Source organism: Parambassis ranga, chromosome 15 (assembly GCF_900634625.1).
Source record: "Parambassis ranga chromosome 15, fParRan2.1, whole genome shotgun sequence".
Lineage (NCBI taxonomy): Eukaryota > Metazoa > Chordata > Actinopteri > Ambassidae > Parambassis > Parambassis ranga.
Window position 1 is genome coordinate 13945825 of NC_041035.1, and position 13611 is coordinate 13959435.

Sequence of the window (13611 nt, forward strand, 5' to 3'; positions counted from 1 at the left end):
CACACACACACACACACACACACACACACTTAAATATTACACATCTTGCTGGTTCATGGAGCACTGTGGTGGGCTGTTGCTGCCTGCTGATCCGTAACTCCTCCACACAGAGTCGGGTTATGCTGTGAGGCAGAGAGGACAAACATTAGCCTGAGGGACAGAGTGGTGTGTGTGTGTTTGTGTGTGTGTGCGGTGGAGGTCATATGCTTACCAGTAACAGGGGATTGTGTGTTTACTGGTACTGGTCATGTCTAAAGTAAAAATACTTTCGGTTTCTCCCCAGTTTATCATTTCCTCATTCCACACAGTTTCACAGGCCAATTTCTCAGAACATTGATACATAAGAATCAATGCGGTAAGCAGTGTTTGAGCAGTCTCCTCTAGTATAACCGTATTGATCACACTGAATCAGTGTGTGATTGATGTTGGTAAAAATTCTTAGAAAATACCCAGGAAATGTAGAAACTCTTTGTGAACATCTAGGCTAGTGTCATCTACACAGTTGATGTGATGTAACCAGTGTCAGAAAACTTCCACTTGGATTACTGTGGTAATCTCCCACTGTCAAAAAGATAGCTGTGATAAGTGTTTACTCTGTGTGACATGTGACTTCGGTGGCATATGTTCCAAGTCATAAATGCTTCCACAACAATGTCTGGACCAAGACACTTTTCAAAAATGAATGTATGTTGAGCAGCTGATCCTTGTAAATCATCTGCTGTCTGTAACTTTTTGTGTATAATTCAATGTCAATGATTAAAGAGGTTTCTCAGCGATATATGACTTTTAAAATTAGAAGGAAAGCTCCCAGTATTTAAATAAATTCAGTATATTTGTGCTTTTTTTTAATTATGATTGATTAGGATAAAAATGGGGTTCTTTCTTACCAACCGGAGCCAGTCCACTGAGAGATCGCATGTTGGTATTTTCACACCCTTGAATCCAGTATTTTCCTGTCTTGCAGTTTTTGATGGTGCCTCATTAAGATTAGCAGCAGGTTTTAACACAACTTTCCTCAAGCACTTCAACAGCTCAGCAGAGGCCAACTGCAGCAATACACATTCAGATCAAGAAAGAACGGGCTTCTGGATGTGTCAGGAAGTCACTCAGTTATAAATTGATTTATTTCTTTGAACAAGATGAGCATTTATGTTGTAGTAGGGAGGGCTGTTTGGCTTTTTAAGATTCAACAAAAGAAGTTTTCAGGTGTGAATTTGCAGCCACCATCATCTGTTCATCCCTGAACTGCACCTGTTCGCTCAATCTGGATACCGTTTTTGGCTAAATTCCCAAAATGTAAATGTAAATCTGTGTTTCAAAGTTGCCTCTGTACCCGTTTGTGCAAACACTAGCCTGATAGCATAGTTCTGCTTTAACTCGCCTCCCACTGCAGACTCATAATATATGGCTTTGAGGTGTGATTTGACTGTAATGTGGACATGTACAGACAAGAAGTCATGTTGAAAACGATGTCTGCAGAAGGTTGATATTCAAATCTGATCGCATATAATAAAAAATGGAGCCTCTTCTATTCTGATTTTCTACTGTAGCAGTGAGATTCAGGCTCAATGTGTGCATCTACATCTCCAACTGTCTTGACAGTTCCTGTTTCCATACAATGCATTTTTGATGTGTTTGCACATTTCTTCCTGTTTTGTTGTTTTCTTCTCTCCAGATAAATTATTTCTGGTTTCACAGCACAATCAGTACTCATCCTGCTTGTACTGTATCCTCTGTTTACTTTCTTTATTCTTCCATCACAAAGAAAACACACAAAGTACACACAAAGACTTGATGCCTTGTCAAGTCCTCTTTGAGTCATGCAGAGATATTGTATGATGTTATGTTTCCCCTATAGCTACTGCCATTTAGTTTTTCTTCTTCTTGTCACGACAGCTTGTGAGGTTCTGAGACAAAGATTTCCCTTACTCACAGCTGTCAGGAAAACAACAGTGTCTGCCAAGTGAATGGTGGAGAAGCTTGCTGCAGATGAAGTATGCCTGGCCTTAAAGGGTCCGCGTAAATCCAAATCAATATCTTTGCCTACACCGAAATAAGACCAAGAGAGATATAATGTCCATATTTAATTTTATTACGATTAATATGCCAGAACTAAAGTTAAACAGGATGATGTGTGTGTCAAATTGTAGGAGAAATCCTGGGTTTTAGAACAGAAAAACAGCCAACAGGAAAATTAAATACTTTAGAGTATCATGAATGGGACCTGAATCAATCAGTAATGCTACTAAATATGCCCATACACATTTAGCTTTAAACTGAAACTGATGGTTTGAAGGGTGGAGTTACTTTTTAATGAAAATAAGAATTCTTTGTGACATCAGATCACCAGGGACCTTCAAAAAGTTTGCACAAATGTTTTACTCATAATGAGCTGCCTCCATGTCTGAATTCTTTCAAATCTGCTGTAGCTGCCAGGATTCTGCAATGTCCTGCAGGAAGACATGTACTTTTCATGAGAGGTGTCCCATAAATATGAGGCCTTCTCAGATGAAATGATTTTAGTGAACAGTATTTCTGCTGTCCTTATTTGAGTGGCATGGTCTTAGTTTGCAAATATCTTTAATGTTTGCAAAAATATGGAATGTGTACTATTTTGATTCTGAATGCTTTTCAAGGCTCAACAAGGATTGTTGGAAAGTCTAAATTAAGTATTTATTTGAACTTTAAATGACCTACTTCTGTGTAAGCGGGGCAGAGTGACTGTGTGACTATTCTGGTAGCGGTACTGAAAATGAAATGTGTACTGTAAATGATCCCTCCTCCTCTGTTTAATCCACTGAGATTTACGGTAGAGGAAGTTTCTTGGATGTCTCTGCAGCCCTTCTATCTGTGTTATCCTTTTAATTTCTCCCTCTCCTCTGCTCTGTCCTTCACACCTTCCAGGCAGCTAAGAATGAATGTGGAAAAAGATGAAGGTCGTTTTATTAAACGTTGGTAAAAAAAAATCCCAGAGAATTCTGCAAGGTTGTTTATCCCAGATGTCTCTTTGCCAACTGCGCAATTAATCACATCCAAACAGGGACTCATTAGCAGACAATAAAGCAAGGACATGGATGTAGTCAACTTAAATATTATAATATGGAGCACATAAATAAATAGTCATAGTAGGAGGCAGAGTTGGGAGGCAGAGGAGAAGCCACAGATACATGCAGACCTCACTGCTGCAGATAAATGATGCAGCCACATTTGAAATGACAATGAGCTCACAAACATTATGATAATTTATTCCCAGTATGTTATGAAAAAGTGTTAAACCAGTCTTAGAGATTCAGAGCTGTGTGTGTGTGTGTTTGCACGCCTTATGAAATTGTACCGTCAGTGAAGGTTAAATTATCCAATAGTTTAAATTTGGCAGTTTAAATTTGCTCAACAATTTGTCCATGAAACCTGCAGTGTTCATTTGTGTGTGTGTGTGGGAATGATTGCAGGTTTTATCAGTGAAGTGTATCAGGTTTTACTGATGCTCTCATATTAATCTATGTGTGTGTGTGTGTGTGGACAGGAGAAAGAGTGTGTGAGATCTGGCAGGGCATCTGTGCCATGATGAAATTAATGCCCGCCTTCTACCCCCCCCCCCCCCCTCCCCACTTCACTCAGCGGCAGCGGTCCAACTTGTATTTTTTTTAAATGTCTTTCCTTTCATAAAAGGATTTAGTGACAAAGTGACACATCACTGGAGAGAACAGCAATCAAAGCAAGAAATTACATTTTCAAGCGTTGTACTGTACCTGCCAAATGAATACTGAGCACTTTTCTGTGGGACTGAAATTTGGTAGAGCTCCACACAATCAGCTGATTTCTTTTGAGAGTCAATAGTCACTAAGTTTATTGCATAAAACTGTACCTTTAATGTGTTTCATCCTGTAATGGGACTTTTCTTTCTTCAATACTTCAGCACATATTTATGTTCTAATATAGGCTACAGCAGTATCGGTTGGATTGATTGATACACAGCTGAGGTTTTCTGCCTGGTTGCACATCAGAATGGGAGGAACGGGCTCTGAGCCATATCTCAGGTCAGATCTGACAGCAGGAACACAAAGGGGCCTCTTGGCAAACTGAATAACAGCAGAGCTCAGCTGAGCAGAACGTAGCACAGACAGGGCGGTGATTTACCTGGCACAGGAGCAGACCGGGGAAGAGCTGGATCCAAGGTCTTAAATGTCTTTCTTTTTTAAAATGATGGAGTTGAGTGGGATAATAGGAACTAATATGTTTGTGGCCTTGGCTCCCTGTGGACCTCCTGTGGTGAAGACTCCTGTCTGATAGATGTGCAGGTTATCTTGACCTGGTCAATGAAACGGGTCTCAAAATGACTGTATTATAACCATTTTATTGTATATTTTACATGGAATCTTACATTAGCAGAATATAAGCCAGTGTTTTTGTATCCTGAGAAACTAACTAACTCAAACCATGAGGAAAGCCACCATCTTCACCTCATGCTTGCATATTTAACTGATGATTTAGACAGGGGTGATTTTGAACAAAATGACGTCCATGTTGATGATGTGAAGGAAAGCAGGATTACCTTAGTGAGGCAGCAGGATTCTTGCAAGAGAGATCACAAACATACAAATCCGACTTGGTACGCTTTAAACTACGAGCTGTAATCTGTGAGGAAGTTATGTTTGTGACATGGATGTGATGATGACCTTTTGGGGTGACAGTGAGAAAGGACCAGGCGGTGTCTTTTATGCACATCTTGCAGAAATCATTCATGCTGCGCGAGGTTGTAATCCCTCAGCTGTTTAGGTGATTGATTTCTCCTGATTGGACAGTGACAAAATGTTTTCTAGCAAATGATTTACACAGCACTTAAAGTCTTTACTTACTGAGTAGGTGGTGTTCGTTAAACACTGCCTTCACAGAACACTCGACAGTCTCATATAACCAGTCAGAAATGCATCCATTTATTCAAGGCTGTCGGCCCCTTTACAGCTTAAACTGACCCCTGGAGCTGCTGCCATGGCAACAGGTCAGTGTCATATTAGAACCGCAGGAGGCCTGTGATTGGTTGCATGATTGCTGCTGGATTTGTAGCATTTAATATTGTGGCAGTGAACTCTTTGACTGGCAGTCGGCCCAGAGGACACACACACACACTCCTATGAATAAACTGAAAATGGCCTAATCTCTCATCCAGGGGACCTTCTGACAGCTTGATTGACAGAATGAGTTTAGGTTTTTTTTTTTTTTAAATCCTAAAAAAATATTGTATTGATGTATATGCACTGAACTGACTGGTGTGTGTGTGTGTGTAAAGTTTAATCCTGACTCTCCATTAGTGCAACCTCTCAGTCCAACAAAGACTTTAGGCTTTAAACACCATGCCAATTAAAAGTGGTGGTGGAGGAGGAGGGGGTTTAACTGCAGTTGTTATTCTGTGTATATTAATGAGCTTCCTGGTGCCGCAGTCTGTGTTTTGGCTGCAGCAGCAGTGTTGTTGATTCAGCTCTTCAAATGTAGCACATGACCTAGACCATCTTGATGCGTTCTGTTCATCCTTGTGTATCTCACATCACAACTCAGAAGATAAGACCTGCTTTGTTAATTAATGCAAACATTTGTGAGTGCAGAAAACGCTTTAATGAAGCTGTCATGTGACGATTGCCTCAGGATGTAACTTTGTCCCTGACCCACTCTCTTTTACTGTAACTCATTAGCCTCACAAATACACACTGTGACCGAGTGCCCATCACTGTCAGCCATAGCTAACTGAGGCCCTGCATAGACACTTAAAGGTTGATGCCACAGATAAAATTAGTTTACTGTTCATGACTGACAGAAAAAGAGGAAAAAAACATGTTACTGTGGCAGCACAGCCGGCCTTTTAAAGTGTAAACGGGAGCTTAAGATTTGGGTTGAAGATCAGTTGGAATAGATGCTTCTGAAGAGCTCCTCCATCCTGACCTCCACATATGGCACACTGCTTTGATGATTTGTGCACTATAAGCGCCTTTTTTGCCTCCACTGGGAGTCTGTGCTTTGTGTTTCAGAGCAAACAAACTGTTTGTTGGTATGTGAGGTGGCAGTTGAAGGATTTTTTTTTTCAGATTGCTACTATAAACAAATGAGCTGCTTCCTCCGGGTTAAATAGAAACAAATACATTCACTGTTTCTGCGCCTTTAAACCAACATTTAAGAAGCTGTATATTAAAGTAATGATGGCTTCTCCTTGCTTATAATTGAATTATTGTATAATTTTCTGTGTAAATCAGGCATATAGGTTCTTTCAGGTTGCACTGTGTGTGTTTGCCAGGCTAAACGGTGTAACACGTGTTTTATGTGAGCAGGTATAAGGCAAACCGACCTACTGCGATTAGCTTTGTGTTTGTTTAACCTCGACTCCACATCCTCCACTATGTCCAGGAGTATTTAATCTATGGTTTGTATGTGTGCTGCAGTAATGAATTACCAGGTGCTGCTAAGGTGCATCCTGATTTTTTTATTTATTTTTTTATCAACACCTGATCCTCCTCTATCTATTGGCACCAAGCTGAGACTGCCAGCTGTCGCACAAGGTGCCGATCCGACTGCAGACTGTGTTTGTGGCTTCTTATCAGCTCTCCATCTTGATGAATACTGATCGGAGACACTGCACTGATGACCTAAAGTGGCAGCTCCAGCTGTGCTGGACTTCTCCCTGATGAAGTCGTGTGTCATTCTCAGTCCAAAGCCTGCACAAACATCAGCTACCAATAGCCCCCCCAGCTTCCCTCTTCACATCATCACTGGTTTGTGATTGTTGCCATTTTTCTGACCTCCCATCTGTCTTTGGTTTCTTAATCTTGTCATTTTCGTACTGTGGAGCTTGAGGTTTTTGCTTGGCAGACGGGCCTACGTGCAAACACACACATACACATACAGTCTAGTGGTGAGAAGCAGCTAAAGCTTAATTGCTGTCAGTGGCAGTACAGATGGCTGCATTAACTGAAGTTAAAACGACCCATTTGTAAAATCTCTTGTGTAACTCCTCAGGACAGCCCTGTGCTGCTGCCATGGCTGCTTTCATGACTCTGTCTGTCTGAATCTGTCCAAGAATGACAGAAAAACATACTCCTCTCCACCTCTCTGATTCCAGCAGGAAGAAGAGTGAATTCCTACACACCGCTGTGGTGATTTATAACACACATCAGGGGATTATCTGTGTGATAATTTATTACACTTGGTCTGTGCTATTCTGAGACAAACTTCTGCTCTCCTGTGGAAAATCGCAGAAGATGACTCTGCTTCAGAGGCTTGGGAATATGAGAAAGTTTCTCTAAGACTGGGTTAGTAACAAGAACAGTTAAAGGGAGAGTTCATCCCTACATCCATCTATCCATCGATCATCTGAACCCGCTTTGTCCTGCAGCACAGGGTCACGGGGGCTGGAGCCTATCCCAGCTATCTACGGGTGAGAGGCGAGGTACACCACAGGTCAACAGTCCTTCATTCCAACCTCCTACTACAATATTTTTTAATCCTCAGCAACATTTTTACTGCTCAGAAGACGGTGTGTATGCTATGACTCATACTGAGTTGGTGCAAATCTCTACTGATAGTCAAACTTATTGTCTTTACACATAAATATCTGGTTTACTCAGCTTGTCTGTACATTGTATTGAAATTAAATTTCGATAATTTGAAAAGCTCTGTGCCCTCTGAGATGATTACACAAAGGTCGAGTCCTTTTCATCAAAGACTGAATTTAATCAGTTTAGTTTCTTAACTACAAAGTTTGAGGAAAAAAAGTGCTGTGCAGAACAGCTGTGCCACTTCAGCAGCTGCTGCTAGATCACATATTTTACTTTAGATGCTAATTGTGCTGTGATGTGTGTCTTCTGCAGGGTGGTGCAGGCCAGGTTTCACAGTTCAGACCATCATGCCCTTTGCTCTGGCAGCGGGACAGGAAGTGTGTGTGTGAGTGTCCCTGGTTGGTTCTGCTGGGATGAACATGCCACTGCACCAAATCTCTGTCATCCCCCGTGATGTCACCTCATCGCGGGTGTCGGGCAGTGGAAAAGCGAAGGACAAGGACAAGCAGGTATGTGAAGTACACTGTAGGCTGGGGAGCATAGCTGAGGATTGAGGGGTGTTTGTGTTTGTTTGTTTTTGTTTTTTTGGGGGGTTTTTGCCCAGATAAGGTCTGTAAAGTTGTTGCACGAGGGTTAAAGTTCAGTATGTTTAAGTCATTAAATTCTCTGGAAGTCTTTTTTTATCAGGTGTAAAAGTGGAAGCTGTCACAGTATATGTTGACAGACTATAAGCAGCTGTTGCTTGTTTCCGGTTTCCTGCTGACAGACAGTATATCTAATGTTCTTGAATGTTCCTCAAGTTGTGTTTGAGTTTATAGATAAACAGATATTACCGTAATTAGTTTTATGCATCTGCACCAAATAGGGCAAGCATAACATTTTCAGGATATCTGTCTCTTCTAGCTCTTTGACTCTGCCACAAACATTCACTTGGATAAACAGATTGTCATCTTTGACTATAACAAAACTTTGTGCATAGACGGTGAATACAGAGGATTTTTGAAGCTGACTGTTTCTGACTGTTGTCGTCTGGGGGATCAGTTGTTAACCATTGTAACTGTACTCTAAGACTGTAAAGACTGATTTATTTCTGCACAAAATCACTTACCTTAGTTATGTTTTATTGAAGTAACAATATAATTAAACAGTGAGTTATTTACTGTCACTCATAAACCCACAATCCTATCTCTCCAGATGGCTTGAAACTTTATTATAATGTAGATGTATCTTTAATAGGTCTTTAACCAAGTATGGAAATTGCACAAAAAAACTCAACTAGCAAATAATAAACTTTAATTTTAAATGACAAGAGTGCACGGTCAAGAATTGAATTCAGAGTGACTGAGTTCAGAGTTAATTCTTTTTGTTGCCAAAGGTGGCATGGCAACCTCAGTTGCTCATTTTCTCCCACAAACAAATTATTCCTGTGCTGCCTGTGGGTTCAGCTGAGATTTTCTCATCTAATGAGCCAGAGTGAAAGTCTGGGCTGGCTGGCTGAGACCTAACCGCAGTTTCCAGATTCATTCTACTGGGAATTGTTGTCTGGCTCATTTTTCTAAAAACTTCACTTTAATCACTTATTTTGATTTTGATTTAAGAATTAATGAAAAATATCTTTAATCAAATAAATAAATAAGGGCCTCAGACAATCTGCCTGTCCACAGAGGATTAGTGCTGATTTGAGGATCTTTTTTCTCTGAAATTTGACTTTTCTCAGCAACCAAAGATTTCTCTCAGCTGTCCTTCAACCTCAAGGTGTCATTATAAATTCTCCTTTTTACATCTCAGGCTGTTATCAGATGTGATTTTTTTTTTCCCTCACATCAGTCTTGCCCTCCTTTCCCTCATCCCTGTTTCAGTGTGCCCACGCTCCATCAAACACCTCAGTGAAGTGCTCTCTGTTGTTTTTTTGAGCCCGAGAACAAAGCGAGGTGCTAAGACAATATGTGCTTACCCTGCTCTTTCTTTTCGGCCTCATCACATCACAATAGAGCTTCACTAAGTGCAGCAGCACAGGTGTTCTCAAGAGGCATCTTCATGCTACATATGGCGTTGTGTTTCATCCTCCTGTACTCTACAAGCGACCAAAGCTCAGCCATTGTAGGAAGGTTACCTCAGTCTGTTGGGGAGAAAACGGTAAACTTCATCATGTCTGGGGGGATATTTGGTTTCCCTGCTGCCAAGTTTTCTGACTGTTTAAATGCACAACCTTTACGTCACTCTCGCCATCCATCTTCTGACCCCCACTGTGAATAAGTGGATAAACAGCAGCAATTCCCATTCCTCCCCCTGTGGAAGCATCCGCAGAAAGGAGGAACCGAGCGAGGAGAAAGGGGGAAAACAGTGAGCATTTTCTATGAATGCTGATCAGCTTAAGGGTCCTGGAGGTGTGTGTTTGTGTGTGTCTGTGCCCATAGTTTAGTCACAGTGCGCAGGCCCATCTGGCACTCTTTAGACAACACAACTGGTCTTTTTGCGCCTCGAGGAGGAAAAAAAGAAGCAGAACTTTCCTCTGCTTAGAATTCAGAGTTAGTCAGCTGCTCCTTCAGAGAGCAACACATCTTTAACTGTTGCTGGCCCCTCTTTGGCCTCTTTCCACTCAAGTTCATTTGTGCTTGTGGGCACTTTGTGCACAGTAGTTCTCCACTTGAGAGCTCATGTTTGAGTTGATAAATTGAGTTTTAAAAAATGGTATCAGGAGACTTGGAGAGCAAAAGTTTGATTTCTTGGAAAGAAAAGAAGGAAAAGTTCCCTGACAGTTTGGAAATAATACAGTCAGATTTATTTGAGTCTGAGGGCTTTTTGATAAGGTATGCTGGGAATGGATTATTCATGAGCTGAAAATAAAGTGAGCTCTTGTACAGGTTGGCAGGTAGGGGAGGCAGAGACCCAAACTGAGACTTATATGTTTCTGTGGGGAATGTACGTTAAACCGGCGGTGTTTGTTTGATATTCGTCATATCTCTTTAACCCTCATATGCAGCGTCACTGTTTACTGTAAGTATAGTAATTTATATGAGCGGTGTGTGTGTGTGATTATGTCCAGCGAGGTGAGAAACATTACAACGCTTCAGTAGGTGCAGCTGCAATGGCAGTTTCCCTTTTCACACATATGTTTTCACACTAACGTACATCTTAAATTTGAGTATTTCTATGACTGTTCACACACTGAATAGTCTGATACTGGATACCTGCCCTTTTGATGCTGCATTTATTTTCATGAAAGCAGAGAGAGTGCTGGAGGCTTTGTCCTTCAGTAAGTGTGTGTCAGAGTCAAGGACAGTGAAGACGGCCAGTCTCTCCACTGTTGTTGGCCGTTTTGTTAACAGCTGCCGCCATTCTCTCCAGCACTGATGGAGCATCCCTGGACTTTGTAGAGGCCAAGATCAAACACTGACCGCCACTGCAAAAACTTTCCACAACAGCCCCCAGGCTAGACAAAGACTGTCTAATAATTATGTCTGTCTTTGCTGGCTTAATGGAGTGACTGCAACTTAACAACAGCATGGTTTCATTTTGGGTGTCAGCAGCATGTGTACATTGTCTAAAAAAATGATTAAATTCAGCAAATATTTTAAATGTGTTTATCAGGCCTGAGGCGGAGAAAAATCTTTCAAACATTTGGTGGATCAAAACTGTCCAAATCGGTCCCCTCCAGATTGCCGTGCCCAGGGGCTTGCAAATGGAAGTGCCATAATAATTATCCAGAAAGCCTTAGGGGTGGCAGAAGTGGGCATGAAATGCTGAATTATCAGGAAAATTAGTGTTTACATGTAAACTCAAGGAGGTCACGCCTAGTCTGACTTTGGGTAACAGCTGAATATTCCGTTTTAAAAGCACAAGTATATAAAAAATAATGTCAATAACTTTACACACACACCATATGCTACCATGCTGTACACATGTGTTAATCCTGTTGATATTCAGGTTACACTTATTGCATATATATTGCACTCATCCTCTCTCTGCAACACACACACGTTCGCCCCAGTGTAGATGTTCAGAGGCCAAACAGGTGCCCGTGCCTCGCATAAAGCAGAATCTGGAGAGGGAAGATAACAGGCAGACAGAATGGGATTCTCTGTATTCCTGGCAGCAGTTTTCACAAAGGTTTGAATGTTGCATGTCAGCAAACTAACCTGCTTTACATATAGCACGAAAGGAATTCAGGAAAAATTCACACAAACCATCTTAAGCCACAAAAATCACGACTGACGGAGAAAAGTAGATATTTTTGTACTTTCCTGTGTTGCTTTGGAGTCCATTGAACTGTAACTAACCTTCATCTGATTAATTAGCTTTCAGAGATTTATTTGTTTGACATTCTCAAAGCAGCATCTGCTTTCAAAGGTATTGAACTCGCAGTGAAACCACAAGCTTTGTCATTTCAGAATCTCAAACCACTGAATGTTTGGTATTTTAGTTCATTAAATCACCAGGATGTTTCATTAGACTTTTTCCAGGTCATGGTCTGTGATGCTGTGTGAAGTTCGTTTTTAATTGATACGCATTTGTCCACATTCAGTTGGTGAGCAGTTCTACAGTGCAGTGAAACTGTAAATACTATTTTTGACCATATTTTTGTTGGAATTAATACAATGGCAGCTACTGCTGGTTACAACTAGCAGGCCTTGCAACAATTCTTGCTAGTAAAAGCCAATATTGCATAACATTAGCAAGCAAGCCAGCTGTCTGTAGCTGTGTGGCTGGTGTTAACACAAGCTAGCCAATTTACCTGCCAGGTCAGACCCAGGAGTTTGCATGAATTCAATGTTGTTGTTTTTTTGACTCGAGACACATTTTTGCAACGTTAGGCAACTACCGAGTTCACATTAACAGGAGCTGCCCACTGGAGCAGGGCGAGCAACAGGAACAGTTAAATGTGCCGTGGATTCCTGCCGGAGTCCTTCACATAGAAATCCAAATACAGATCCTTATAGACAACTGGGGGAATAAACCTATTTTAACTAATTTTCTTTAGTTACATCACAATCTGTTCACACATTAAAGTGATTACAGAACATTTAGAGCTGCTGCTGTAATTTACCTGCCTCGCTGTTTGAGTCTGTCTTTGGGAAGGTGCACTCAGGATGCAGGTTCACACATACACATGCTGGCAGCTGGTGTTGTTAGTCCACCCGTCTGTTCAGGACTTGCACGAGTCTCCCACAGGCCCCGGCTGTGCTGAGCCACTTGAGGTTGGAGTGCTAAAAAACATAATTAAATGTGGAAGAGCTGACATGACAGGCGGGCCTTCGAGGGCCTTGACTGCTGTGAGGAAGGATTTTGCTTCACCTTGTTAAAGATTTCATTTCATTAGCCACTACGATGGCTCCACGGGTTATTATACTTTCTTTTGTTTGCCCCGACACTGTGTGCCATATTAGGCTTTATACTTATGATTACACTTGACCCGTAGCAGCAGAAAATAGACTTTGAGTGGAATGGCAAGAAATAATTACAGTCCTCAAAGCTGCTGTATATGGTAGTAGACACAGCATCATGTTGTGCACTGATGCACAGTGAAAAGAAGTTCATTTTGTCTCCAGTGTGCGGTGTGTGTTTCAGAGATTGGTTTCAGAAGAACTGCTATTGCAGTTATAGAGACATTCAATATGTTCTACTGAACCCCTGCTTTCGTCCACCTTCACCACTAACACACGCACACACACCCACACCCACACACACACTTATAGACTGAGAAAGTAAACCAGTCTATATGTTAAGCTGCTTTCAGATGTTCCCATGGTGGGAAAAAACACATTTTCACATGATAATCCCCTTATTTACATATTATGTGAGCTGTTGTATAACCCTAATGTGACAGATGTATAGCTATTAACCCACTAACCTACAGAAATTGTTCACCCACTGCTGGAAAAGGAAAAGCAGAAACTGCACCCCAAACTCGAAACAAGCTCTGCTGTGAATTAGCAAGAATATATTTAGGGGGAACCAATTTAATTTTTGTGCAGTGAACAAGGTGCACCCCTATCTGCTGTAGAAAAGCCAGCAGATAACCGGAGGCAGGCAGACAGTCCGAGATAAGTGAAAAACAGTTATATGTGAA

At 41.3% G+C, this 13611-nt stretch overlaps 1 protein-coding gene across 3 annotated transcripts in view; it reads left to right on the forward strand.

Moving 5' to 3' along the window:
- Nucleotides 1-13611, forward strand: part of marchf8 (membrane-associated ring finger (C3HC4) 8) — a 63474-nt gene that overhangs the window by 8151 nt on the left and 41712 nt on the right. For all 3 annotated transcript variants that reach the window (XR_003671789.1, XM_028422680.1, XM_028422682.1), the window contains exon 2: nucleotides 7854-8050. Coding sequence is in view for 2 of the 3 variants with exons in the window: in XM_028422680.1 (XP_028278481.1) it covers nucleotides 7955-8050 (96 nt within the window). In the remaining variant the exon portion in view is untranslated. The remainder of the gene's footprint in view (nucleotides 1-7853; nucleotides 8051-13611) is intronic.